Here is a 27,773-nt window from a genome sequence, read left to right as displayed (position 1 = left end):
TTTGATAGTTTCTCATAAAGTTAAACTTATATTTGCTGTATGACTCAGCGATGCCACTCCTAGATATTTATCCAAAAAACATGCAATTATATGCCCACAGTAAGGTCTATACACAACTCTTCATAATAAGCAAAAACTGAAAACAACTCAAATACCCATCATGTGAATGGATAAACAAATTGTACTACATCCTTGCAGTGGAATACATAGTATAATAAAAAAGAGAATTTATATATGCAACAATATAAATGATTCTCAAAGGCATTGTGCTGAGTGAAAGAAGTCTGATACAAAAGGCTTTACACTATATGATTTCATTTATATGACATTCTGGAGAAGACAAAAATATAGGCAAAGAAATTAGATTGGTGCTGAGAGAAGGGAACTTTCTGGGATGATACAAATGTTCTGTATCTTAATTGTGGTGGAGTATACAGTTACATGAATGTGTACATTCATTAAGCACATGAATGTACACATTCATGTAACTGTATACTTAAAAGGGATGAATTTTCCAGTATATAAACCATACCTCAATAAACCTAACTTAAAAAAAAAAAAACTGTAAAGGAGCTTGTTGATTAGAGAGATTGTCAAAATTGTTTTGTATCAGTTAACTTGTACTTGAGTATAGAAGAACTGAGAAACTGTATGTTTCAAAGAGTAGAATTTAAAGTATCATGCAAAAAGATTTGTCTCCATATGCTGTTTTATAGCCTTTTTTTTTGTTATTACATGGTAAATATCATTCCCATAAATGTGTATCTGCCACACCTTAACTAGTAGCATAGTAGCCCATTTTATATGATAATTTATAAACTGATCCACCACTTTTGAGCATTCACATTGTTTCCAGTGTTATTCTCCTTCCATTTGTTTATTTTTATTTTTATTTTTTTTCAGTTTATTTATTTTGAGACAGAGAGATAGAGCATAAGCAGGGGAGGGGCAGAGAGAGAGAAGGAGAGAGAATCTCAAGCAAGCTCTGCTCTGTCAGCACAGAGCCCAACACAGGGCTTGAACTCACAAAGTGTGAGATTGTGACCTGAGCCAAAATCAAGAGTTGGATGCTTAACTGACGGAGCCACCCGGATGCCCCTCTCCTTCAGTTTAAACATACAGTCCTCATTCCCCATGGCAATTATCTTGGAATAAATTCCTGGAAAAGACATTTCTGTGTTAAGGTTGTGCCTATTTTGAAGGTTCTATACACATAATTATTCATTTGTTACCCAGGAATGTTCTATACTCCCTTTATTTTTATGGATTTTTTTCTTAGTTTCTTTTTTAAATGGTTTTAAAGGTAGTTTTTGAATCAACAAATATTTTACAATTGTTAGCTAGTTAAATCTATCGTTTTTTTCCTTTTATACTTTCCTACTACTTTGCTGTCATACTTAGAAAGACTTTCCTCATCCTGAAAGTATAAAAATATTTATGTTAACTTCTAGTTTTGTCTGTGGTTTCACTTTTACATCAAATTCCATATGAGTTTAAGAGTTTATTTGGTATGATATGAGGTAAACTCACCTATATTTTTTGTCACATAGTTGATCAGTTGTTCATGTAACAGTTGCCAACTAATTCATTCCCCACTGGTTTTAAATGTGTCTTTAATCACATTGCAAATGCTTTTGTTTATGTTACTGGGCTTTCTAATTTGTTCCATTGGTCCACTTATTTTGATCTTAATGCACTACTTTAGTAAGTATAGTTTTATGATATATTAATATGTGGCAATACAAGTCCCTATTATCATTCTTATTTTTTAAGGTTTTTGGATGTTGTCATCCATTTATTTTTCCAGATTCTAAATCATTTTGTTCAGTCCCAATAAGAATCTATTTTTCTGAGTAATATTTGTAAATTAATTTCAGGGAAATTGATATCTGTATAAGCCTCCTATCTAGAAGTGTGAAATCTACATCCCTCAGTAAAATTTTACATTAACTTATTGATTATGTATTTTATTACATTTAATCCTATATGTATTATGGGTTTTGTTGCTGAAATCTTTTTTTTTCCATTATATTTTCTGATTATTGCTAAAATATGGGAAAGGAATTGATTTTTGAATTTTTTTAATGTAGTATAGTCATCCTTTTATTTCCAATACTATTTTACATGGCTTTCTGTTAGTGTCTTATCAAAAGAACATTTGGGGAATGTATGCCAAGATTTAATTCATATTTTGTGTTTCCACTAGATTCTATGCTGTGAAGCTAACATTAACTTGACAAAGATGTGTTACAGTTAGGTACATTCACTGTAATATTTTCTCAAATCTATGGGACCTACAAAAAGAATTTTGTCTCCGTGAATCTGACCTTTAGTTTTGGATTGTTTTTAGTGTTATATGATTTTTAAAAATGGCTATAGTGTGTGCTTTGTGGGATTGGACGCTGCTGGATATAGTTTCTTTTCTTGAAGTCTTATTTTAATTTTTATTTACTTTTAAAAAAATTTTATTTTGGGGGGCACCTGGGTGGCTCAGTCAGTTAAGCATCCAACTTCAGCTCAGGTCATGATCTCACGGTACGTGGGTTCAAGCCCTGCATTGGGCTCTGTGCTGACAGCTCGAAGCCTGGAGCCTGCTTCAGATTCTATGTCTCCCTCTCTTTCTCTGCCCCTCCCCTGCTCATGCTCTGTCTCTCTCTGTCTCAAAAAAATAAACTTTTTTGGAGCGCCTGGGTGGCTCATCGGTTGGGCGTCTGACTTCAGCTCAGGTCATGATCTTACACTCCGTGAGTTCAAGCCCTGCGTCGGGCTCTGTGCTGACAGCTCGGAGCCTGGAGCCTGCTTCGGATTCTGTGACTCCTTCTATCTCTGCCCCTCCGCCTCTCACTCTGTCTCTTTTTCAAAAATAAATAAACTAAAAAAATAAAAAAAATAAAAATAAAAAAATAAACTTTTTAAATGTTTATTAAACATTAGAGAGAGAGAGAGAGAAAGCACTCGCATGTACATAAGCAGGGGAGGGGCAGAGAGAGAGGGGGACAGAGGATGTGAAGCTGACTCTCTGCTGATAGCAGCAAGCCCAATGGGGGGCTTAAACTCATGAGCCGCGAGATCATGACCTGAGCCAATGTTGGACACTCAAAGACTGAGCCACTTAGGTGCTCCGAAGTCTTATTTCTTAAAGACTTCTGTCCTTACCCTCCACCCCCCACTCCAGGAATATATTTATATGTGTCATTGATTGGCACTGGCTAATTACAGTACTATTAAAGTTAAGTGTAAAAAGCTGATTAGATAATACTCCAAAATATTACTGTAAACATGGTCTTGTTGTTGCTCTTAGCTAGTATTTCTTAAATTGCTACTGAAGTAAGACAGTTAAGGGACAGACAAAAGAATGCCAGAACTCAAGCCTGGTGATTATAGTGTTGTAAGCAGTCTACTTCACTGCGTTCTGGCATAATTCAAGTGTGAGTTGGCCATGTTTGCAATTTAACACAGCCAGTAAGTTTTACATATGCAAAAAAAACTTGTATTAGTCGTACTTGCATTCTTCTGAAATTGTTATTTTTATGTGTTCTGTGTTCTGCTTCCTCACCAAGACTTTAAACTCTGAATGAAGGTATGTCTCTTAGGATGCCTGGGTTGCTTAGTTGGTTGAGCCTCAGACTTCGCACGGGATCATGATCTCACGGTGTATGAGTTCGGTTTGTGAATTCCAGCCCCAAATTGGGCTCACTGATGTCAGCACAGATCCTGCTTTGGATCCTCTGTGCCCCCTTCTCTCTGTACTTCCCCCACTCATACTCTCTCTCTCTCTCTCTCTCTCCCTCTCTCTCTCAAAAACAAACATTAAAAATCATAAAAAAATAAATAAACATTAAGAAAAAAGGTATGTCTCTTATTTATAAATCCATATAATCTTAGTATAATGTCTTACACACAATGACCATTGTACTATGACCAATATGGTAGTAAGAATTGGAAAAGATTTGGGCCCCTGGGTGGCTCAGTCGGTTAAGCATCCAACTTCAGGTCAGGTCATGATCTCATGGTTCATGGGTTTGAGCCCTGCATGGGGTTCCATGCTGACAGCTCAGAGCCTGGAGCCTGCTTCGAATTTTGTGTCTCCCTCTCTCTCTCTGCCCCTCCCCCACTTGTGTTCTGTCTCTCTCCTCTCTCTCAAAAATAAATGAACATTAAAAAAAATTTTAAAAAGAATTGGAAAAGATTAATAAATATTATGTATGGTGAATGGTACGTGTATGTCCACATGTGTACATACAAATGAGAGTTAACCAAAGATAATCATAGATGTCAGACCCAAAGTGAGTACCAAGATGCTGGACAATTAGCAGAAGCCAAAAGATGGATACGTTGCCTTCTAAGAAAAAGGTTAAGACCAAGTTACTGGGCTTGTGGTGGTTATGAACTTGCATATATTCTAGGAAGACAAGTCTGTTGGATATCTCTACATAGATATTCAATGGGCATTCAATTTTGATACATTCAAAACAGTAATCTTAATTAGCTACTTAGTTTCATTCCTTCAACACATGTTTACTGAAAGACTACTGTTTGCCAGATACTCTTCTAGTATTTGGACTGTCCATCAGTGAATGTAGCAGCTATCTCTGCTCTTATGTTGCTTATAATCTAGCAGGGAGAAATAGACAGTAAATAATAAACTTAATAGGTAAATTGTTAAGTACTGTAGAAAAAAAAGAAAAAAGTACAAAAGGGTGAGGGGAATTGCAAGCATTGGTGGGATGGGCTTGGGGATAGTGGTGGGGAAAGAGTAAGTAGCAACTTTAAATGGGGAAGTCAGGGCAAGCCTCACTGTCAAGTTGAAATTGGAGCAAAGACCTGGAGGTAAGGGCGTTAGTCAAGCACGGCTATCTGGGAGAGAACATACCAGGCAAAGGGAAGAGTTAGAGCAGAGACCCAAATTCAGGAGGTACCTAGTGTGTCCACTGAACAGCAGAGAGGCCATTGTGGTGGATGCAGAGTGATGGAGAGAGTATGAAAGGAGGTTAAAGGGGGAAGGGAAATGGTGGAAGACAAATCATGTAGGGCCTTAGGCTGCTGTAAAGACTGGCTTTTAGTCTGAGTGAAAAGGGGAGTAGACATTTGAGTAGACATTTCTTCAAAGAAAATATACATATACAATAAGTATATGAAGAGATGCTCAATATCACTAATCATCAGGAAAAGCAAATCATAACCACAATGACTTATCACCTTACACTTCTTTGGGCTGGTCACTATTGAAAAAAGACAAAATAGCAAATGTTGGTGAGGATGTGGAGAATTGGAACCCTGCATGGTTGGAATATAAAAATAGTGCAGCTGCTATAGGAAATGGTATGGAGCTTCCTCAAAAAGTTAGAAATAGAATTACCATATGATTCAGCAATCCTGCTTCTAAGTATATATACAAAAGAATTGAAAGCAGGATCTTGAAAAGATAATTGCACACCCATGTTCACTGCAACATTGTTTACAGTTGCCAAGAGACAACCTAAATGTCCACTGACAGTTGAATGGATACAGAAAATGTGGTATACACATACAATGGAATATTATTCTGCCCCAAAACAGAAAGAAAGCACATCTGATAAAGGACTGTTACCCAAAATATATGAAGAAATCTTAAAACTCCACAATAAGAAAATAACAACCTGATTGAAAAATGGGCCAAAGACCTTAATAGATACCTCAACAAAGAAGTTAAACGGGTGGCAAATAAACATGCAAAGATGCTCCATATTGTATGTCATCAGGGAAATGCAAATGAAAGCAATAGGTTACCACTACGCACCTAGCAGAATGGCCAAAATCCAGAACACTGACAACAACTAATGCTGACGAAGATGTAGAGCAACAGGAATTCTCTTTCATTGTTGGTAGGGGGATGCAAAATGGTACAACCACTTCGGAAGACAGTGTGGTTGTTTCTGAAAAACTAAACATACTTACTATATGATCCAGCAACCATGCTCCTTGGTATTTACCCAAAGGAGTTGAAAACTTAGGTCCACACAAAAGTCTGCACACAGATGTTTACGGTAGCTTTAGTCATAATTGCCAGAACTTGGAAGCAATGGGGCAGCTGGGTGGCTCAGTCGATTGAGCATCCAACTCTTGATTTCGGCTCAGGTCAGTATCTCATGGTGGTGAGGTTGAGCCCGCAGCAGTCTCTATGCTGGGCTTGGAACCTGCTTGGGATTCTCTCTCTTCTTCTCTCTCTCTCTCTCTCTGTCCCTCCTCCGCTTGCACTTTCTCTCTCTCTCTCTCTCTCTCTCTCTCCATCTCCCTCTCTCAAAATAAACAAACATTTAAAAAAGTTTCCAAAAAAGTTGGAAGCGACCAACACACACTTCAGTAGGTGATCAGGTAAAATAAACTGTGGTACATTCATACAATGGCATATTATTCAGTACTAAAAAGAAAACTATCAAGTCATGAAAAGACATGAAGAGGCCTTAAATACCTACTGCTAAATGGAAGGAACCAATCTGAAAAGGCTACATACTGTATGACTCCAACTATATGACGTTTTGGAACAGGCAAAACCATACAGAAATAGTAAAAAGATTAGTAGTTGCCAGAGGTTAAGGAAGAGGAAGGGATAAATACATGGAGCACAATGAATTTTTTTTTTAATATTTGTTTATTTTGAGAGAGAGAGCATGAGCAAGGAAGGGGCAGAGAGAGAGGGAGACACAGAATCTGAAGCAGGCTCCAGGCTCTGAGCTGTCAGCACAGAGCCCAACATGGGGCTCAGTCTCACGAACCATGAGATCATGACCTGAGCCAAAGTCAGACGCTCAACCGACTAAGCCACCCAGGTGCCCCGGAGCACAGTGAATTTTTAGGGCAGTGAAACTACACTATATGATACTGGAATGATGGAAACATGTCATTATACATTTGTCAAAACCCTTAGAATATACAATACCAAGAGTGAACCCTAATGTAATTTATGGACTTTGAGTGGTAAGGAAGTGTCAACAATGTAGGTTTATCAGTTGTAACAAATGTACCACTCTAGTGCAGATGTTGATAAGGAGAGACTCCATTCTTGTGAATGGGCAGGAGGTATATGGCAGATCTCTGTACCTTCTGTTCAGTTTTGTTGTAAACCTAAAATTGCCCTAAAAAATAAAGTCTATTTTTAAAAATCGAGTGACAGGAATGATAAGGTAATAAGCTTTCTACGGAATGAGTGAGTGGGCTTATATGGGTGTAGAAGTGGTGAAAGTAGTTGGCTATGGATGCCTCTTCCCCTTTTTACTTCCCTCTCCCACTGAACACATTTTGAAAGGGTTTGTTGTGTCTTCTCCCCCACGCCCCCGATTTGTGTAACTGCACCACCCTGGATTTGGCCTTTCTTTTTTTCTCTTGCCACCTTCTTCATAAAAGGGAGTACAGTTAGAATAGTAGGCACTTAATGCTTGGCATGAACATCCTTCACAACTTTAAGATCATGTGTATCTTTCATGCTCATGCTATCAAAAATCTTAACCTCTCTCTCTGTATCCTACTTCTTACATTTGTAAAATGGGTGAAATAGTAACACCTGCTTCATACACTTTTTGTAAAGATTAAATATTAATACTCATAGAGCTCATAGAATAGGTCTGGCATGTAAACACTCAAATTGTAGAGCTGTTAGCATTATTGCTATTGTTATTAACCCATGTGTTTATGCTCTTCCTAACTGTTCATCCCACCAGTCAAATACATTTGCTTTACGTATGCATATTCCTTTTTGGTGTATATTCCTTTATCCTTCCTTCTTAGTCTCCTCTATAATCCAAGAGCTTTCTGCAATTTCAAACAATTTTATGAAAAGAAAATTTATACATGCAGAGATGACTGATTTAATTTCTTTGGTCTTTCTGAGAGTAAAAATCCAAGAGTAAACTTACTTTTTTTCCTTTATGTTACAGGTGGCATGCAAGATTACAATTATGTATGGGCCAACTGTTTTGAGATCACATTAGAACTGTCTTGTTGCAAGTACCCCCCTGCTTCACAGCTTCGACAAGAATGGGAGAACAATCGTGAGTCTTTGATCACATTGATTGAAAAGGTAAAAGTAGCTGACTGGAAGGGTGGGGTACAGAAATAATGGATGATATAAGGGAGAAATTCAGTTGCATATGAGTAGCAATCTTTAACCATTCATTTCCTCCAGAGGGCTTTCTCTGATTGTCCTAGAACACTTTTATAAACTGAAATAATCAGGTTTGTACTGTCGAGTTCTTACAATGTCATGTGGTCATATGAGCTAGAGAGGCTTTACCGCTGTATGAACCATGGACGCAAGTTTAATTTAAACATCAGGCAGGATAATATACTATTGGATATACCAGCAATTATTACTTAATGAGAAATTATTACTTGTCGAGAAAATTAGAAGTCTGGTTTAGAGGAAAGGGAATTTCAAAAGTCTATTACTAGTCTAGATGTCAGACACATATGACTTAAGTGTAAGGATTTAATATTTTTGTCTATATTTTATTTTAACTTGGAGGCATTGAAAAATATTTCAGGGAAATAGTAGTAACATACTTTTTTAGGAATTCTAGAATCAGAGGCACCTGGGTTACTCAGTCAGTTAAGCATCCAACTCTTGGTTTTGGTTTAGGTCATGATCTCATGTTTGTGGGATCAGCCTCTGTTCTGACAACACAGAGACTGTTTCGGATTTTCTCTCCCTCTCTCTTTTTGCCCCTCCCTCACTCATGCACGCTCTCTCTTTCTCTCAAAATAAAATAAATAAACTTAAAAAAAAAAAGAAATTCTAGGATCAATGCAGAGGGGTTATGCTCTCTTGCCTTCTGAATTATCTTTGAGCAGTCTACTTTGATTCTTGTTTTTTTCAGGTCCACATTGGAGTTAAAGGATTTGTTAAAGATTCAGTAACAGGATCTGGCTTAGAGAACGCAACCATCTCAGTGGCTGGTATTAATCATAATATCACAACAGGCAGATTTGGTGATTTCCACAGATTACTTGTTCCTGGAACTTACAACATTACAGCAGTTTTAACTGGGTAAGAATTTAAACTAGACTCTAGGGGTGCCTCGGTGGCTCAGTTGGTTAAGCGTCTGACTTCGGCTCAGGTCATGATCTCACAGTCCGTGAGTTCGAGCCCTGTGTCAGGCTCTGTGCTGACAGCTCAGAGCCTGGAGCCGGCTTCGGATTCTGTGTCTCCCTCTTTCTCTGCCCCTCCTCTGCTTATGCTCTGTCTCAAAAATAAATAAAAACATTAAGAAAAAATTTTAAACTAGACTCTAAAAATATCAAGCCTCTGTTTATAGCTAAGACAGAAATATAGTCTAGGAAATGTTGTTTGCTCTATCTGGCCTTTGTTTTTCCTTATATAATGAGAATATAGTATTGTGGAGGCTTTTGTCACGTAGTCTAACAGTATAACTGGATATGAAGTATGGTTGTAAAATTGTGAGGAAGGACCAGTTTAAAAGGTTGATTCAAAAGATGGTCAGCTGTGTAAAATGTTGCCTCAACGCTAATGAATAACAGAGTAGAACAAACTCAGAGCTCTGAAAAAGACATTTTAAAGAGCTGTCTTATCATTTGCTTTCTAATATATGAAATGAGTGGTTTCTGACCTCCCCTGAGCACCTTTCTGCAAGCTTGGCTTGCTAAGGATTTAACTGAAAACCTTTCATTTAATTCTGTATTTCCCTATTTAGAAAGGTAGTTGGAAAGTCAGTTTGACAAGGCACAGCAAGGAATGGGATGCAGTGGGTGAATGACCTCTGTGTTTCATATTCTTTTCTCCTTGGCATGCAATTTTTGGTAAGCATTCTAATGTGTGGTACTGAGAAGATGGTAAGAGAAATAGTTCTTTAAAGATGTCATCAGGGATTCTCTGAGATCGTATCCTAAAAGTCTTGAATTTACCCATTTATCTTTATTTAGTTCGAATTTTGATAGATCACTAAGTGTCAAAGTCTGAAAGGGCTATTGTGCTTTTATAATGTAAAAGCATCGTGTGTTTGAATTTAACTGCAAGCCACCCACTTTTTCAAAAAAAATTTTTTGCAGGTATATGCCACTGACTATTAATAATATAATAGTGAAAGAAGGACCAGCCACAAAGGTGAATTTTTCCCTTCGGCCAACTGTGGCTTCAATAATCCCTGACACAACTGAGATGGTAGTAACCGCTAGCACAGTTGCTCTGCTTAATAATCTTCCTGGAACCCAATCCTTACACCAGCCAATTCAGCCAAAGGACTTTCATCACCACCATTTCCCTGATATGGAAATCTTCCTGAGAAGGTTTGCCAATGAATATCCTAACATCACCCGGCTTTATTCTTTGGGAAAATCAGTAGAGTCAAGAGAACTTTATGTAATGGAGATATCTGATAACCCAGGTGTCCATGAACCAGGTAATTTGTGTGGTCTTATACATAATCTCAGTAGTGCCTTTCAGAACTATGTACCGTATTTCTATGTTTCATCTAGAAATGTCACCTTTAGAACGTATAAGTGGAATAAAGAAAATGTAACCAATCTTTGGCGAGAAAAGAAGAAAATCCATGTATTTAATAAAATGTATAGATTAGATTTTTTCTGCTAATAGTACTTTTTAAATTTTTTAAACTTTGTTTAAATCCAAGTTAGTTAACATGTAGTGTAATAATGGTTTCAGGAGTAGAATTTAGTGATTCATCACTTACATACAACACCCATGTTCATTCCAACAAGTGCCCTCCGTAATGCCCTCACTCATTTAGCCCATCCCCCTACCCAACATCCCTCCAACAACCCCTCAGTTTGTTCTCTGTATTTAGGAGTCTTTTATGGTTTGCCTCCCTCTCTGTTTTTATCTTCTTTTTGCTTCCCTTCCCCTATGTTCATCTCTTCTCTTTCTTAATTTCCACATATGAGTGAAATCATATACTATTTAACTTTCTCTGACTGGCTTATTTCACTTAGCATAATACACTGCAGTTCCATCCACGTTGTCACAAATGGCAAGATTTCATTCTTTTTGATTGCAGAGTAACATTCCATTGTGTGTGTGTGTGTGTGTGTGTGTGTGTGTGTGTGTGTGTGTACATGCCACATCTTCTTTATCCATTTGTCAGTCAATGGACATTTGGGCTCTTTACATAATTTGGCTCTTGTTGATAGTACTGCTAAAAACATTGGGGTGTATGTGCCCCTTCGAATCAGCATTTGTGCATCTTTTGTGTAAATTGTATCTTTTGGATAAATTCCTAGTAGTGCAATTGCTAGGTCATATGGTAGTTGTATTTTTAATTTTTTGAGGAACCTCCACACTGTTTTCCAGAGTGGCTGCACCAATTTGCATTCCCACCAGCAGGGCAAAAGTGTTCCCCTTTCTCCACATCCTTGCCAACATCTGTTATTGCCTGAATTGTTAATTTTAGCCATTCTGACAGGTGTGAGGTGGTATCTCATTGTGGTTTTGATTTGTATTTCCCTGATGATGAGTTAAGCATCTTTTCATGTGTCTGTTAGGCATCTGGATGTCTTCTTTGGAAAAGTGTCTATTCATGTCTTTTCCTAATAGTATTTTTATTTTCATATTATATGGGTGTGTGTGTGTCTGTGTGTGTGTCTGTGTGTGTGTGTCTGTCTGTTTGTGTATGCTTTGAGCCTGCTTAGACATATATGTTAGTAAGGAAGCTGCTTTATAACATACTTTTAACTGCTTCTTTTGCCAAAATATATCTTTTAAAAAATTTTTAGTTCAGGGTCTTTATATGTGTTGGGGAAAAAATAGAGTCCATGATAAATAAAAAGGTAAAAAAGGTAAAAAGACTTTTCCATGTAATTGTTTTGTTTTCAGGTGAACCGGAATTTAAGTACATTGGAAATATGCATGGAAATGAAGTGGTTGGACGAGAACTGCTGTTGAACCTCATTGAATACCTTTGTAAGAACTTTGGAACAGACCCTGAAGTGACGGATCTAGTTCTCAGCACTCGAATTCACCTTATGCCATCCATGAATCCTGATGGGTATGAAAAGGCCCAGGAAGGTAAAGAAGAGGCGTCTATTAATGCTGACCTTTTCGATCATCGTATGTTATGATTATTTGGGAGTAGAAGAGAATTTGAATTGGTTGTTTCCTCAGAATTTCTTCTTATTTTGTTCTCATAATTATAATTGTTGCAGCTTTTGTATTCTTAAAAGATAGGCTAGTTCAGTCAACAATTATGATATCAAGTTTATACATATATATACATAAATATATATACATAAATATGTATAAATATATATAATTTAAAATGTATTTATTTTTGGGAGAGCGCAAGCAGGGAAGGGGCAGAGAGAGGGGGACAGAGGATCCTAAGTGGGCTCTGTGCTGATAAGTTGACAGCAGTGAGCCAGATGTGGGCTCGAACTCATGAACCACAAGATCATGACCTGAGCTGAAGTTGGACGCTAAACTGACTGAGCCACCCAGGTGCCCCTATCAAGTTTATATTTAATGGAGTTTTCCACTTTGGTAATGGCTCTTATTTACTAAAAAATAATGTATGTTTTTTTCACTCACTTTCAGATTTTTCTCATCATAATGATAATAATAGGGTTCCACTCCTTTTTAAAGGGACATAAACTTAAGTTCAACCCTTTTTTCTCCATCTGGTTAAACTTCCAACTATGTTCTTGATTAGCTTTTCATGATATGTTAGTGTAAGCATACCACAATTTTCTTACTTCCATTTGGTCTGTTTTAGTGACCTATGTACCGGTAAAATAGAACTTCCTTCTGATCAGTCGTGTCCACTCAACTTTGTGATCATGTCATTGTATATGGATTATTGACAGTTGAGTAGTACTAACAATATAATTTATATAGTTGGATTTTTTTTCCTCTCAAAGTGTGAACAGAGGGCAGAAATGAAAAGATAATGGTTTTACTTCTCTGTTCAAAAGATCTGGAAGAGATAACACCTTATTAATGTACAATACAAAAAAGATGTGTCTTTTAATCATAGTGTGCTTATTCGGAGTGAAGCCTGATGTGTTCACATTTACCTTTGAGTTAAGATTAGCTGAAGTAGTATGTGTTGGATTAAAATGTAAGTGAAACATGGCTTAAATTTGAGCACTTTATCATACAGGAGATTCCGTGAGTGTAATTGGCAGAAACAACAGCAACAACTTTGACCTGAACCGAAATTTCCCAGACCAGTTCTTTCAGATCACAGATCCTACCCAACCAGAAACTATTGCTGTAATGAGCTGGATGAAGTCCTATCCATTTGTACTGTCAGCAAACCTGCATGGAGGTAATAGCAACTTGATATTCCAGTAATTAATTCTTGTTGAGAGCATTTGAAAATCCTGGTGGAATTTTATCTGTTTATAGTCTTAGGCTGTCTCAAAACTGGTATCCTGTTACTGCTTTTGCAGCAGACAGTAATAAAGATCTTTTCTCATTGCTTTTTAAGCTAGTTTTCTGGCTGTTTTCTCCCTTCCCCTCCCACATACTCCTTCTCTATTTTCTTCTCCCTCCTACCCTCCTCCCTATCTCTCTCTCCCCTTGTCCTTCTCACCCTCCTCTCTTCCCTGCCTTGCTTAGTTCTTCAAGTGTTTTGTATTTATCCCTTACATGTGTTTTATATTTGTCTGTCTCACTGGAAATTTAGTAGCGTACTCTTTGTGATTCAGAAAAATTAAACACTAACAAACTGGAAATCTTTAGTCCTTTTTCCCCTAAAATTTAATAAACCCTTTTATGTAGGTTTATAAGACATTCTTTTATTTTTTCCTTGCTATGTATTTAACTACAGCACATTGGCCTTATTCTCATGTAGTATTTGGGCTTACACACCTTCATATAATTCAGCAGGAATTGATTAGATGAATAGAATGAGAGGTCAAGATTAAAAATCATCACAATGTCCAACTAGGGCTTGTAAGTAAGAATGAGAGTGTCAATGCCAAAGTGAACAGAAAACATATGTCTACATGTAAACTTGTACATGAATATTCATAGTAGCATTATTCATTTTAACCCAAAAATATAAACAACTCAGATATCCATGGACTGATGTTTGGATAGATAAAATGTAGTATACCCATACAATTGAATATTATTTGACCATGAAAAGCAAGGAAGTCCTGGTGCATTTTATAACTTAAATGAACCTTGAAAATATGCTAAGTGATAAAAGCCAGTCACTAGAAACCATATGGTATATGACTACATTTTATGAAATGTTCAGAACAGGTAAATCCATAGAGATAGGTCATAGATTAATAGTTGCCTCAGGCTATAGTGGATAGTGGTGGGAGGAAATGGGAGTGACTGCTAATGGGTACAGGGGTTTTTTTGGCATGATGAAATTATCTGTAATTAGAAAGTAATGATGGTTGTACAACCCTGTGAATATAGTAAACAACATTGAATTATATACTTTAAGTGGATGGATTGTATGTTACGTGAATCACAGTTGACCTCCGAACAACATGAGGGGAACAGGCCCCCTGTGCAGTTGAAAATTCACGTTTTAACTTTTGACTCCCCTAAAACTTAAATAGCAGCCTACTGTTGGCCAGAAACCTTACCGATAACAATAATAGTTGGTTAACACATATTTTGTATGTTGTATGTATTATATACCATATTCTTACAATAAAGTCAGCTTGAGAAAAGAAAATGTTATGTTATTAGGAAAATAGTAAAGAAGAGAAATACATTTGTAGTTCTGTACTGTATTTATCAATAAAAATCCCCATGTAAATGGATTTGTGTAATTCGAACCTCTGTTCACAGGTCAACTATTCATCTCAATAAAGCTGTTAAAAAAAAAAAGAGTGAAGGTATTAGCACCAGGGGTAATGGGGAAGTAATTTAATGTCAACATATGTTGGAATATCCAATGAAGTATTACAGTTGAAATTTGATGGCATGTAGATTAACCTGCCATTTTATTTTATTTTTTATTCTATTTATTTTTTAACCTGACATTTTAGAATGACAGTACACAGTTATGATATTTGTATTTAAGAAGTAAATTGAAATTCTCCAAAAACTGCTTTGAAAGCTTCCCAGTAATAGGAAAAAATATCTTTACAATTAGTAATCATGAACAATTCTCAAATACCCAAATAGGAATTATGAAGTTATAGCCTGGTTGGCAAATAAATTTTTAATATATTTCATACAATATTTGAAAGAAAATATTTTTTATTTGAGTTTCAAAGAATATTCTCAGTATATGTCACATATCATGTTGGCTAAATCTGAAAACTTAATACTAGTTACATTCCAGTGAAAATAATTTACAGATTTCAACATGTGGTATCAACATCTTGTCATCGGCGTGGGGGGAAATACATCTTCAATCATGTGGACATGTTTCTTTCCATTACATATCTTGCTATAAACTTCCCTCTTAGAACCATTTTTGCTGCATCCTGAAGGTTTGAACTGTTGTGTTTTCATTTTAATTTGTTTCCGTGTACTTTTTAATTTCTTATTTTATCTCTTGGTTGACCCATTCATTATGTAGTAGCATGTTATTTAACCTCCGTGTATTTGCAGTCTTTCTAGATTTTTTTCTTGCAGCTGACTTCTAGTTTCATAACACTGTGGTCAGAAAAGGTGCATAGTATGACTTCAATCTTTTAAAATTTGTTGAGGCTTATTTTGTGGCCTAATATGTGACCTGTTCTGGGGAATAGTTCATGCGGACTTGAAAAGAATGTGTATTCTGCTGTTTTAGGATGAATATATCTTTTAAATCCATCTGGTCCAGTGTGTTATTCAAAGCCATTGTTTCCTTGATGATTTTCTATTTAGATGATCTGTCCATTGATGTAGGTGGGGTATTAAAGTCCCCTACTATTGGGGCGCCTGGGTGGCGCAGTCGGTTAAGCGTCCGACTTCAGCCAGGTCACGATCTCGCGGTCCGGGAGTTCGAGCCCCGCGTCGGGCTCTGGGCTGATGGCTCAGAGCCTGGAGCCTGTTTCCGATTCTGTGTCTCCCTCTCTCTCTGCCCCTCTCCCGTTCATGCTCTGTCTCTCTCTGTCCCAAAAATAAATAAACGTTGAAAAAAAAAATTTAAAAAAAAAATAAAAAAAAATAAATAAATAAAGTCCCCTACTATTATTGTATTATTATCGATTAGTTCCTTTATGTTTGTTATTAACCTTTTTGTGTACTTGGGTGCTTCCAAGTTGGGTGCATAAGTATTTACAGTTGTGATACATTCTTGTTAGAGTGTCCCTTTATTATTATATAGTATCATTTGTCTCTTATTATAGTCTTTGTTTTAAAGTCTATTTTGTGTGATATAAGTATTGCTACTCCATATTTCCTTTGACATCCATCACATGATAGATGTTTCTCTATTCCCTCAATTTCAATCTGCAGCTATCTTTAGGTCTAAAATGAGTCTCTTGTAGGCAGCATGTAGATGGATCTTATTTTTAATCCATTCTGTCACTCTGTGTCTTCTGATTGGACTGTTTAGTCCATTTACATTCAAATTATTGATAGCTATGTATTTATTGCCATTTTATTACTTGTTTTATGATTGTTTCTGATGATTTTCTCTGATCCTTTCTTGTCTTTCTCTCTTCCATGGTTTCCATATATCTTTAGTGATATATTTGGATTTCTTTCTCTTTATTCTTTACATATTTATTAGTGCTTTTTGATTTGTGATTATCATTAGGTTTGTATATAACATCTTCTACATATAACAGTCTATATTAAGTTGATGGTTGTTTAAGTTTGAACCCATTCTTTACTCCTCTCCTCCCTATGTTTTAGGTTTATAGTGTCATATTTTACATCCTTTTATTTTATAAGTTCCTTGACTGATTTTTTACAGGAATATTCATTTTTACTGCTTTTATGTTTCCTACCTTTATACTGTCACTTTTAGTCTTTCCTTTTAACTCAAAGAGTCCTCTTTAATGTTTTTTGTAGGGCTGCTTTACTGGTCATGAGCTCCTTTAATTTTTGTTTGTCTGAGAAATTCTATCTCTTCTTTTATTCTGAATAATAGCCTTGCTGAATAGAATATTCTTGGCTACAGGTTTTTCCCATTTAGCACTTTGACTATATCATGCCATTCGTTTCTGGCTTGGAAAGTTTCTGCTAAAAAATCTTCTGATAGCCTTATGAGGTTTCCTTTGTATGCAACTGTCTTCTTTTGTCTTGCTGCTTTTAATATTTTTCTTTATCAGTGTATTTTTCCATTTTAATTGCAATATATCTTGGTGCGGATCTGCTTTTGTTAATTTTGTTGGGGGTTCTCTGCCTCCTGGATCTGGATATCTGTTTCCTTCCCCAGATCAGGGAAGTTTTCAGCTATCATTTCTTCAAATAAATTCTCTGTCTGCTTTCCTCATTCTTCTTCTTCTGGTACTCCTATAATACAAATGTTATTACGTTTGATGGAGTCACTGAGTTCCCTAAGTCTATTCTTATTTTGCATAATTCTTTTTTCTCTCTTTTGTTCAGCTTGATTACTTTCCATTACTCTGTCTTCAAAGTCCTTAATTCATTCCTATGCTTCTTCTGTCCTGTTTATTCCATCAAGTATGCTTCTCATTTCATTTATTAAGCCCTTTGTCTCTATGTTATTCCATATCTATCCTTATGATCATTGCTTTCAATTCTCTCAGGTATGTTACTTATATCTGTTTCACTTAGTTCCTCAGCCAACCTTGTCCTGTTCTTTCATTTGGGACAAATTTCTGTCTTCTCATTTTGTCTAAGTCTCTGTGCCGTTTCTCCGTGTTAGGGAAGTTAGCTATGTCTCCTGTTCTTGAGGGTAATGGCCTCATGAAGAGGTCCTGTAGTGCCCTGCCATGTAGTGTAGTGTCTCCTGTTACGCAGGGCTTGGCACTTCCAGGAGTGTCTTCAGTGTGTGCTGTGTGTGCTCTGCTGTTTTGTCCTGTCTGCTTTATCCTTCAGGCCAGTTGTCTGCAGAGACTATCTTTGCCGGTTGTGGCCAGTGTTTTGTACTTGCCTTCAATGTGGTGAGTTTTAACTAGGTGTGCTCTGGTTTGCCTGTGAAGTGAGACCTGTTGCTGCCACCACCAGAATGAAGACCCTACAAAACTCAAGGTTTGAGAGCTGTCATATGGGCAGGGGCTTGAGCTGGTCATCTGGGGGTGGGGGCCCACCATACTGGGACTCAAGCAAGTAAGACTGGGAAGGATGGTTCTTCCAGAACACGGGGGTGGGGTGAGGAGAGGAGATGAAGGGTGGGGGTTGGAGGGCAGGAAGTAGAGAGTGGGGCTTGGTGTAAGCAAGTTAGGTAGCATGTGTTAGTGCTGCACTGGTTCCTGAAGATGATTCTGTGTTTATGCTGAAGGACAGGGGAAGGAGATGGGTCTGGCCAGTTTCTTTGTTCCTAGAGAAGTTGAGAGACTTCATGGAGACATGAATGCTGCTTCTCTGGGACACACTCCAAGATGAACAAATAACCTCCCTACTGTGTGCCCCAGGTGCTCTTCAGATCACTGTTTCCACAGTATGTTCACAGGCTGTTTACCCTGCCTTCTCTCTAAGAACAACCCCAGTGTTCTCTGAGCTCTCCCAGAACCAAACATGCTGACCTTTACAACTTTAGGCTTTACACCCCACTGTTTGCAAGAACTCATGAAATTCAGGCCTTCTTGCTTTCCAAGCCAATTGCTATGGGGATTCATTTTCCCTGTACATCCCCTGTGTGTTGGTCTGTCTTTCACCCTTCTCCAAACTGTGGCTCCCTCCCCACCACAGTAGACATGATCCATTTCTCTCCTAAACCATATCTCTGCACTTCATGCCTTTTCTGATGTGGCTTTTCTCTACCTTTAGTTGTGGAATTTGTTCTTCCAATCTTCAGATCAATTTCTGGGGTGTTTAGGATGATTTGATAGTTTTCTAGCTGTATTTGTGGGACAAGACAAGCCTAGGGTCTCTTACTCTGCCACCATCTTCCCCTCTTTGTCCATGACATATTTTGTTTACTCATCATAAAATCTTAAATGGGTTTTGAAATCTTAGCAAAGAAATTTCAAAGAGGATTTCTTTGCTGTCAACAATTTAGAAGGATTTTGAGAGAATATAGAGAAAAGTAAGATTCCTTTTTGTAAATTTTGATACTTATTTTTTTATTGAGGTGAAATTCACATAACAAAATTAATCATGTTATGGCAAACAATTCAGGGGCGCCTGTGTGGTTAAGTCAGTTGAGCATCCAACTTGGCTCAGGTCATGATCTCCAGTTTGTGAGTTCGAGCCCCATGTCAGGCTCTATGCTGACAGCTTGGAGCCTGGAGCCTGCTTCGGATTCTGTGTCCCCCCTCTCTCTGCCTATCCCGTGCTCACACACTCTCTCTCTTTCAAAAATAAAAATAAACATTAAAAAAATTTTTAAGTGAACAATTCAGTAACATTAGTGCATTCACAATGTTGTGCAACTATCATCTTTAGCTCTAAAACATTTTCATCTTGCCAAAAGGAAACTAAGGAGTTGCTCCCTATTTTCCCCTACCCTCAAGCCCTGGTAACAACTAGTCTATGTTCTGTCTCTGTGGATTTGCCTGTTTTGGATATTTCATAGAAATGGAATCATACAATATGTGATCTTTGGTGTCTGTCTTCTTTCACTTAGCATACTGTTTTTAAGTTCATTAATATTGTAACATTTATTAGTACTTCATCCCCTTTTATGGATAAATAATATTTTATTGTATATGTATACTACAATTTGTTTATCCATTTTTCCATTGAAGGACATTTGGGTTGTTTCCACTTGTTCAGTATCGTGAATAATATTGCTTTGAGCAATGGCATGTGATAGCTGAATCCCTGTTTTCAATTAATTTGGGTAATTCCATATTTGGTGCTTTTTCTTTTAAATTTTAATTGCAGTGTAGCTAAAATACAGTGTTATTATAGTTTCAGATGTACAATATAGTGATTCATCAATTCTATACATTACTCAGTGTTTATCATGATAAGTGTGCTCTTAATCCCTTTTATCTATTTCATCCCCTCTCCCCTCCCACCCCAAGAATCATCAGTTTGTTCTCTGTAGTTAAGTGTCTGCTTTTTGACTTGCCTCTTTTTTTCTTTGTTTTGTTTCTTCAATTCCACATATGAGTGAAATAATATGGTATTTGTCTTTCTCTGACTGATTTCATTTAGCCATGTTTAGCTTTTTGATGGAAATACCATATGATAATTGCATGTTTAGCTTTTTTAAGGAACTGCCAAACCATTTTGCACAGTAGCCGAACCATTTTACATTACTAGCAATGTACGGGGGTTCCAGTTTTTCTACATCCTCATCAACACTTGTTATTTTCTGTTTTTTATGTTCTAGCCATTTTGGTGAGTAAAAAGTGGTTTTTCATTGTAGTTTTATTTTATTTTTATTTATTTTTTTTTTTTAATTTTTTTTTTTTCAACGTTTATTTATTTTTGGGACAGAGAGAGACAGAGCATGAACGGGGGAGGGGCAGAGAGAGAGGGAGACACAGAATCAGAAACAGGCTCCAGGCTCTGAGCCATCAGCCCAGAGCCTGACGTGGGGCTCGAACTCACGGACCGCGAGATCGTGACCTGGCTGAAGTCGGACGCTTAACCGGCTGCGCCACCCAGGCGCCCCTGTAGTTTTATTTTTTAAGTTTATTTATTTATTTTGAGAGAGAGGGAGAGAGAGAGAGAGAGAAAGAGAAAGAGAAAGAGAGTGTGCAAACAGGGGAGGGGCAGAGAAAGAGGGAGAGAGAAAATCCCAAGCAGGTAGGTTCCTTGCTTTCAGCACAGAGCCCAGTGTGGAGCTCAATCCCATGAACTGTGAGATCATGACCTAAGCTGAAATCCAGAGTCAGTCATTTAACCAACTGAGCCATCCAGGCACCCCCATTTTGTAGTTTTGATTTGCATTTTGCTGATGACTAATAATAAGCATCTTTTCATGTACTTGTTGGCCATTTGTATATCTGCTTTGGAGAAATATCTGTTCAAGTCTTTTGCCAATTTATTTATTTATTTTTTGTCTTTTTGTTGAGCTCTCAGGGTTCTTTATATAGCTCTAAGAGTTCTTTATCAGATTGCTGATTTGGAAATATTTTCTGCCATTCTATATACGTTGTATTTTAACTTTCTTAATAATGTCATTTGACACAGAGAAGTTTTTAATTTTGATGAAGACAAATTTATCTTTTGTTGTTGTTTTCCCTGCTTTTTGAGTTGATACTAATTATTTTCTAAAAGTAGACTGTTTCATAGAAATAGATGTTTTATGACTTTTTTTTTCTGTCCTTAGAAAATTAGCCATTTGAAAGAATTGAGTAGAAGTTGATGTTGACTTTTCTCTGTTCAAATATTTAGATATGGGTCATAGTTCTGGGGTGAAATTAAATTTGGGGGGTACATTAAATTTGTAGAAGAGGTATTGAAGTACACTTGTTCTTGTTAGAACTATTTTGGGGAATAGAGTAAGCATAGTTCTTCATACTTGCTTCTTAAATAATTTTTTCTCTATATAAATGATTGCTGGTATTTGTTACCACAGGATTACTTCATCTGAATTCAAGTTGAATATGTTCTTTCATTTCCATTCCATGAAGTGGTGTGATAACAAAGGCAAAGATGAGTGGCTTTAGTAAAGGAAGGGTAAATGGACAGATGAATAAAGGAAAACAGTGTGACTAATAGGAAAATAAGAGATTCCATCAGGGCTCTCGTCTGAGAAGCACCCTAACTTGTTTATGCTTTATGGGGAGCATGAAGGGACGTTATATTCTTTATGTATGTTTTATTTTTTTATCTATTTTTTAAAAACTTATTTATTTACTTTTAAGTAATCCCTAAACCCAATGTGGGGCTTGAACTCATGACCCTGAGATCAAGAGTCACATGCTCTTCCACCTGAGCCAGCCAGGCACCCTTTACATATGTTTTAAAGCTTGCTTGCTTGCGTTCTTAAAGCATCACTTTCTTTACCTTAAGTCATGAAATATCATATGCTATAACTCTAATGGACTAATTTCTAATGTGAGCATATGGGAAATTTTTAGCAGTTTTTTCTGAGTGTAGATCAGGGATGGCTCTGCTGTCCATACGTAAGTCATTTAACCTCTCTGTTTTAGACTCCACATCTGCAAAATGAAGAGGATGGATTAATTGGACTTCAAGGATCATTTCTTATCTTAAAATTCCATGCCATTATAAATGTCTGAATTTTACTGAAAAAGTATCAAATTTTGCTCATCTTTTCTGATCCTAATTATTATAAGAGTAAAATGGTTTAAATTCACCCTGTATACTTTTGGTTCAGCTCTGACATGTAAATTATACCTAGAAGTTCAGGTAAATTCTAAGTGTCATGCATAGCTGTTTAGTATTTTACTTATCCAGTTGCTTTTCTGTTGAGGAAATTAGCAGCTTTTTTATTTCTAATGAGGAAATTAGCCTTGGAAAATTGTATTGGTTTCCTGTCTCTGGCAGTATTGTGAAAGTGTACTTTATTTATGTTGAAGATCCATCTTGAAGGAGATATCATGGTACATTTTCCTTTGTTCCCTTGCAGGTTCTTTGGTAGTGAACTACCCTTTTGATGATGATGAACAAGGGCTTGCCACATACAGTAAATCACCAGATGATGCTGTGTTTCAACAAATAGCACTTTCTTATTCAAAGGTAGGGTCGTGTTTAAACATAAAATGCTATAAATTTTTTTAATTAAAAAAATGCATTAAAACAAAGTCCTGTAAGACACAGGTCAAGTGCTTTCTCCTCGGTTAAGTCTTTCCATGATTCCTTTCAGGCAGTATTACCACTTTTTCTCCTGTTTTCCACCTCACTGTGAATGTACTGTGTGTTTCCCCATTAACCTTTAAGCTCAAGTAATGTCTTTTCATCTACAGTTTTTAGCATAGTACCTGAATCCTCATAAGCTAAAAATTATAAATAGCATGCTAGTTTATTTCATTTGACTAGTACTTAAGTTATAAATCTAGTAAAGTATCTAAGGTAGGGGTTGACAAGCTACAGCTCTAGGGCCAAATCCAGCCCACTAATGGTTTTGTAAATAAAATTTTATTGACACACAGCCACATCCATATTTTATTTTTTACGTACTGTCTGTGGCTTCTTCCTCTTTCAGCATTTGAAAATAAGTCAGTGTAATGAACCATATTAGTAGACTAAAGAATAAAAACACAGCATTCATCTCGATAGGTGCAGAGGGTAGAGTTGAGTAGTTGAAACAGACACTTTCAAGCCTGTAAAGCCTAGAATTTTTACTCTCTGTCCCTTTACAGAAAAAAAACTGCCAACCACTAGTCTAAGCTATTGAAAAGACTGTACTAACGTAGAAAGGGAAAGCAGGTAGAAATTACCGTATTTTCTAAACTTTCTGTAATGAACATACACTACTTTTACAATCAGAAATGTCATATTTGTGTGTTTGTGTGAAATTTTAATTTAAAACTTGATGTTAGATACTGTGTTAAAAGTTGGGGCTTGGAAACTAGACTTGTTAGTTTCAATTTATGGTCTTATTACAGACTCAGTCTGTGACTCCATTGGTTATAGGTAAAGGATATTAATACTGTAACTCTGTGGTCTCTAATCACAGCTTTCTGTTGTTTTACATTTTTCACACCTTCCTTCTGCACAAGTGGACCTTGTTGAGAGTTTCTAACAGGGGAGTGTGTCTATTATTACACTTAAAGGAATAGGTGTCTTCTGTTTGAGTGCACCACTTTTAGAGGGATGTTCATGGCATAAGAGAAGAGTGGGATACCCTCTAAATAGCAAAATAAAATCTAAGTGGTCAGATTTTGCACATTTGGTGCCCAATCTTATAGTTCTGCTTTTTATCCTTATTGTGATTTCTAGTTCCTTAGCCTCTTTTTGTTTTCTTTGACCTTGTTCTGATTTTACTCTCTACCCAGCTAAACCCATGGACATCCACTTTAGTGATGCCCTCACTTACACTTTGGAATACCTTTGACATACCTGCCTTGCCAATGTCCGATCCTCAGTAATTGCCACTCTCTCTCTTCTACATCCCAGAAAAGTCACACAGTCATGGAAATTGACAACACTGCATACATATGTATGCTTTCTAGCCTCAGCTGGACCCTCAGTTCTACTTGACAGTATTTCATGTTTTGCTACTAGACACTTTGGCGATTCTCAACCTTTATCCTCTACCTGAGCCTCCTAATCCCAGCTTTACTCCCCTTATTCTCAGTAGATCACTGTACCTTGAACTAAATAGATAGAACTCTGAATAATCTGATGTGAGTTCAGATTCTGTCTTCTCAGGTATTATCGATTGATGTCTTTCCCATATTCTCCTCCATTTCTTGATCCTACCACATCCTGCCTCCTCTGGAATCTTGTGCCTTTGTTTTTTCTGTTGTAAATGGGAAAGGTGATAATTAAAATCCTCAGTCTTTACTCACAGCTTCCTTTCTCTTAGCTGTGATGTGTCATGATCTATCATGCACCCAACCCCCCCTGTGCCCTGCCATAGCTTCATGATGAGGAAAAGCAGACTGAGACACTCTGTGAAGACAGAAGAGGGGAGCTAGTGAAGGGCAACCCTGAAGGTGATGAAATTACCACCAAACTTTAAGTACCCCTGAAATCTGAAACCTAAATAAAATAGTAACTGGGTAGATGAGAGCATGGGAATATTGGGAAGAGATTTCAAAGAACATACAACTTACATGGTCTGATGCAATTTAAAGGGGCAGGCACAATTTAAAAGAATAGGTTCAAAGGGAAATCTTCCAAACTCTTAACTTCTGGAGCAGAAAAAAGGTGAAAAGAAATGAAGAAGTGCTCTTTGACCATTGGAATGTGAAGAGTAAAAGAAGGAAAAAGGGGAAATATAGGGTTGTCCAAGATAGAAGAGAACCATAAAATCAGAGGACCTACAGTTCCATCCTACATCAAGGCAAATAAACAAAAAAACAGAAATACACTAAAGTGCCTTGACTGCTAGACTGACAGAAAAAGACACCATTAACTAAGAATCATGTATAACAGACCAGTATCATAAAAATGAACAAGAGGTAAGTAAAATCCATGGAGAAGCATTTCAGAAAATCGGGAAATGAAATTTCACACATATTGCCTGAGGAAACCTTACTGGGACCAAAAAACAATCAAGAAGCAGAAGAAAACTATAAGTCAGCACTCCAAACAGATGAAATATACCCAAACACCCATTGAGAATATGAAAAACCATGTAGACTCAGATATTTAAGAGATGAAAACAGAAATGGAAAAAAAAAAAAAAAGATAGGAACAAATGAAGAACAGTTGATAAAACTCAGGAAGGAAATTGAAGAAAAAGACAAAATTATCTCTAAAATGAAAAATAAGGGCACCTGGGTGGCTCTCTTGGTCAAAGCATCTGACTTTGGCTCAAGGTCACGATCTCACGGTTTGTGAGTTCAAGCCTGCATCAGGCTCTCTGCCATTAGCACAGAGCCTGCTTTGGATCCTCTGTCCCCCTCTCTCTCTGCCCTGCCCCCCCCCCCTCTAAAATAAAAAAATAAAACATTAAAAAAATAAAATTAAATTAAAAATAACAAGAGTTAAAGGCCTCATACTTCCAAATTTGAAACTTATTATAAAACTATAGTAATTAAGTGCTGAGATACTGACATAAGGATGGACACAGGAATCAATGAAATAGAATTGAGTCCAGATATAAACTCTTACATGTATGGTCAATGGATTTTTTGACAAGAGCACCAAGACCAATTCAATGGAGAAATAATAATCTTTCCACCAAATAGTGATATGAACAGGCAAAAGCATGAATTTGGGCCCCTTCCTCACACCACACCCAAAAATTAACTCAAAATGTATTATATTCCTAAATATAGGAGCTAAAACCATAAAACTTACAGAAAAAATAGGGGTGCCTGAGTGGCTCAGTCGGTTAAGCATCTGACTCTTGGTTTAGGCTCAGGTCACGATCTCACAGTTCATGGGATTGAGCCCCAGATCAGGCTCCACACTGGCTGACATGGAGCCTACTTGAGATTCTCTCTCTCTCGCATCTCTTTGCTACTCCCTCGCTCATGCTCGCACTTTCTCTCAAAATAAATAAATAAACTTAAAAAAAAAAAAAAACTTGTAGAAGGTGCCTGGGCGGCTCAGTAGCTTGAGCACCTGACTGTTGATTTTGGCTCAGGTCATGATCTCATGGTTCATGATATCGGGCCCACATTGGGCTCCGTGCTGACAGCACAGAGCCTCCTGGGAATATTCTCTCTCTGCCCCTTCCCTGCTTGTATTCTCTCTCTCTCTCTCTCTCTTTCTAGATAGATAGATAGATAGATAGATAATTAATTAATTAAGACTTTTTAAAAAACTTTTGGAAGAAATATAGTAATAAATCTTTGTGACATTGGGTTAGACAATGGTTTCCTCAATATGACGTCAAAAGCACAAGTGACCAAAAATATATATACATTGAATATCATCAAAAGTTAAAAACATTTTTGCTACAATACTGTACTGTTTCCTAAGGGTGCTGTGACAAAGGTCTACCAACCGGGTGCCCTAAAACAACAGATATTTATTGTCTTTTAGTTCTAGGGTCTAGAAGTCCAAAATGAAGGTGTTGGCAAAGTCAAGCTGTCTCTGAAACCTGTAGGGGAATTCTTCCTTGTCTTTTCATATCTTCTGTTGTTTTGCTTGCAATCTTTGGCATTCATTGGCTTCTAGACGGATTACTCCACTCCTCTGTCTTCACATGGCATTCTCCCTGTGTCTGTGTCCAAGTTTTCTCTTTTTATAAAGATATCTGTCATATTGGATTAGAGCCCATTCTAATTACCTCATTTTAACCTGAATACCTCTGTAATCAAATATAGTCACATTCTGAAGTCTCTGGGGTTAGGACTTCCAACATATCTTTTTTAGGGGGCCAGAATTCAACACATAACAGAATATCAAGGAACTATAAAAACAACCAACAAAATAGCAGAAAATTATGTATCTGATAAGAATCATATCTAGCATGTGAAGAACTCTTATAACTAATTGAACTGATTGACAACTTAATTGAAAAATGGGCAAAGGATTTGAATATACATTTCTCTAAAGAAGATATACAAATTACCAAGAAGCACACAAAAAGATACTCAATATCGTTAGCTGTCAAGGAAATGCAAATCAAAACCACAGTAAGATACTATTTTGTACCCACTAGGATTGCTTATAATTTAAAAAATGGAGGGGCGCCTGGGTGGCGCAGTCGGTTAAGCGTCCGACTTCAGCCAGGTCACGATCTCGCGGTCCGTGAGTTCGAGCCCCGCGTCAGGCTCTGGGCTGGTGGCTCAAAGCCTGGAGCCTGTTTCCGATTCTGTGTCTCCCTCTCTCTCTGCCCCTCCCCCGTTCATGCTCTGTCTCTCTCTGTCCCAAAAATAAATAAACGTTAAAAAAAAAAATTAAAAAATAAAAAAAAAAAAGGAAAATAACAAGTATTGGTAAAAATGTGGAGAAATTAGAACCCTTGTATATTGCTGGCGGAAATGTGAAATGGCACACAACTGCTTTAGAAAACAGTATTGCAGTTCCTAAGAGTGTTGAATATAGAATTATCACATGACCTGACAGTTCCACTTCTAGGTATATGCCCAAGAGAAGTGAAAACATATGTCCACACAAAAACTTGTACAGTTGACCCTTGAACAATAGGGATTTTAACTGCATGGGTCCACTTGTATGTGGACTTTCTTCTGTAAATACAATACAGTACTGCAAATGTATTTTCTCTTCTTTATGATTTTCTTAA

At 37.0% G+C, this 27,773-nt stretch overlaps 1 protein-coding gene across 3 annotated transcripts in view; it reads left to right on the top strand.

The window, feature by feature from the left end:
- CPD (carboxypeptidase D) overlaps positions 1 to 27,773 on the top strand; it is an 81,969-nt gene that overhangs the window by 23,178 nt on the left and 31,018 nt on the right. For all 3 annotated transcript variants that reach the window (XR_006714784.1, XM_045487773.1, XM_045487774.1), the window contains exons 3-8: positions 7,914 to 8,056; positions 8,853 to 9,022; positions 10,042 to 10,391; positions 11,822 to 12,013; positions 13,104 to 13,271; positions 22,533 to 22,642. Coding sequence is in view for 2 of the 3 variants with exons in the window: in XM_045487773.1 (XP_045343729.1) it covers positions 7,914 to 8,056; positions 8,853 to 9,022; positions 10,042 to 10,391; positions 11,822 to 12,013; positions 13,104 to 13,271; positions 22,533 to 22,642 (1,133 nt within the window). In the remaining variant the exon portion in view is untranslated. The remainder of the gene's footprint in view (positions 1 to 7,913; positions 8,057 to 8,852; positions 9,023 to 10,041; positions 10,392 to 11,821; positions 12,014 to 13,103; positions 13,272 to 22,532; positions 22,643 to 27,773) is intronic.

The sequence above is a fragment of the Leopardus geoffroyi genome, chromosome E1 (genome assembly GCF_018350155.1).
Source record: "Leopardus geoffroyi isolate Oge1 chromosome E1, O.geoffroyi_Oge1_pat1.0, whole genome shotgun sequence".
Lineage (NCBI taxonomy): Eukaryota > Metazoa > Chordata > Mammalia > Carnivora > Felidae > Leopardus > Leopardus geoffroyi.
The sequence above is the reverse complement of the archived record's forward strand: the minus strand, read 5'-3'. Positions and strand labels throughout refer to the sequence as shown.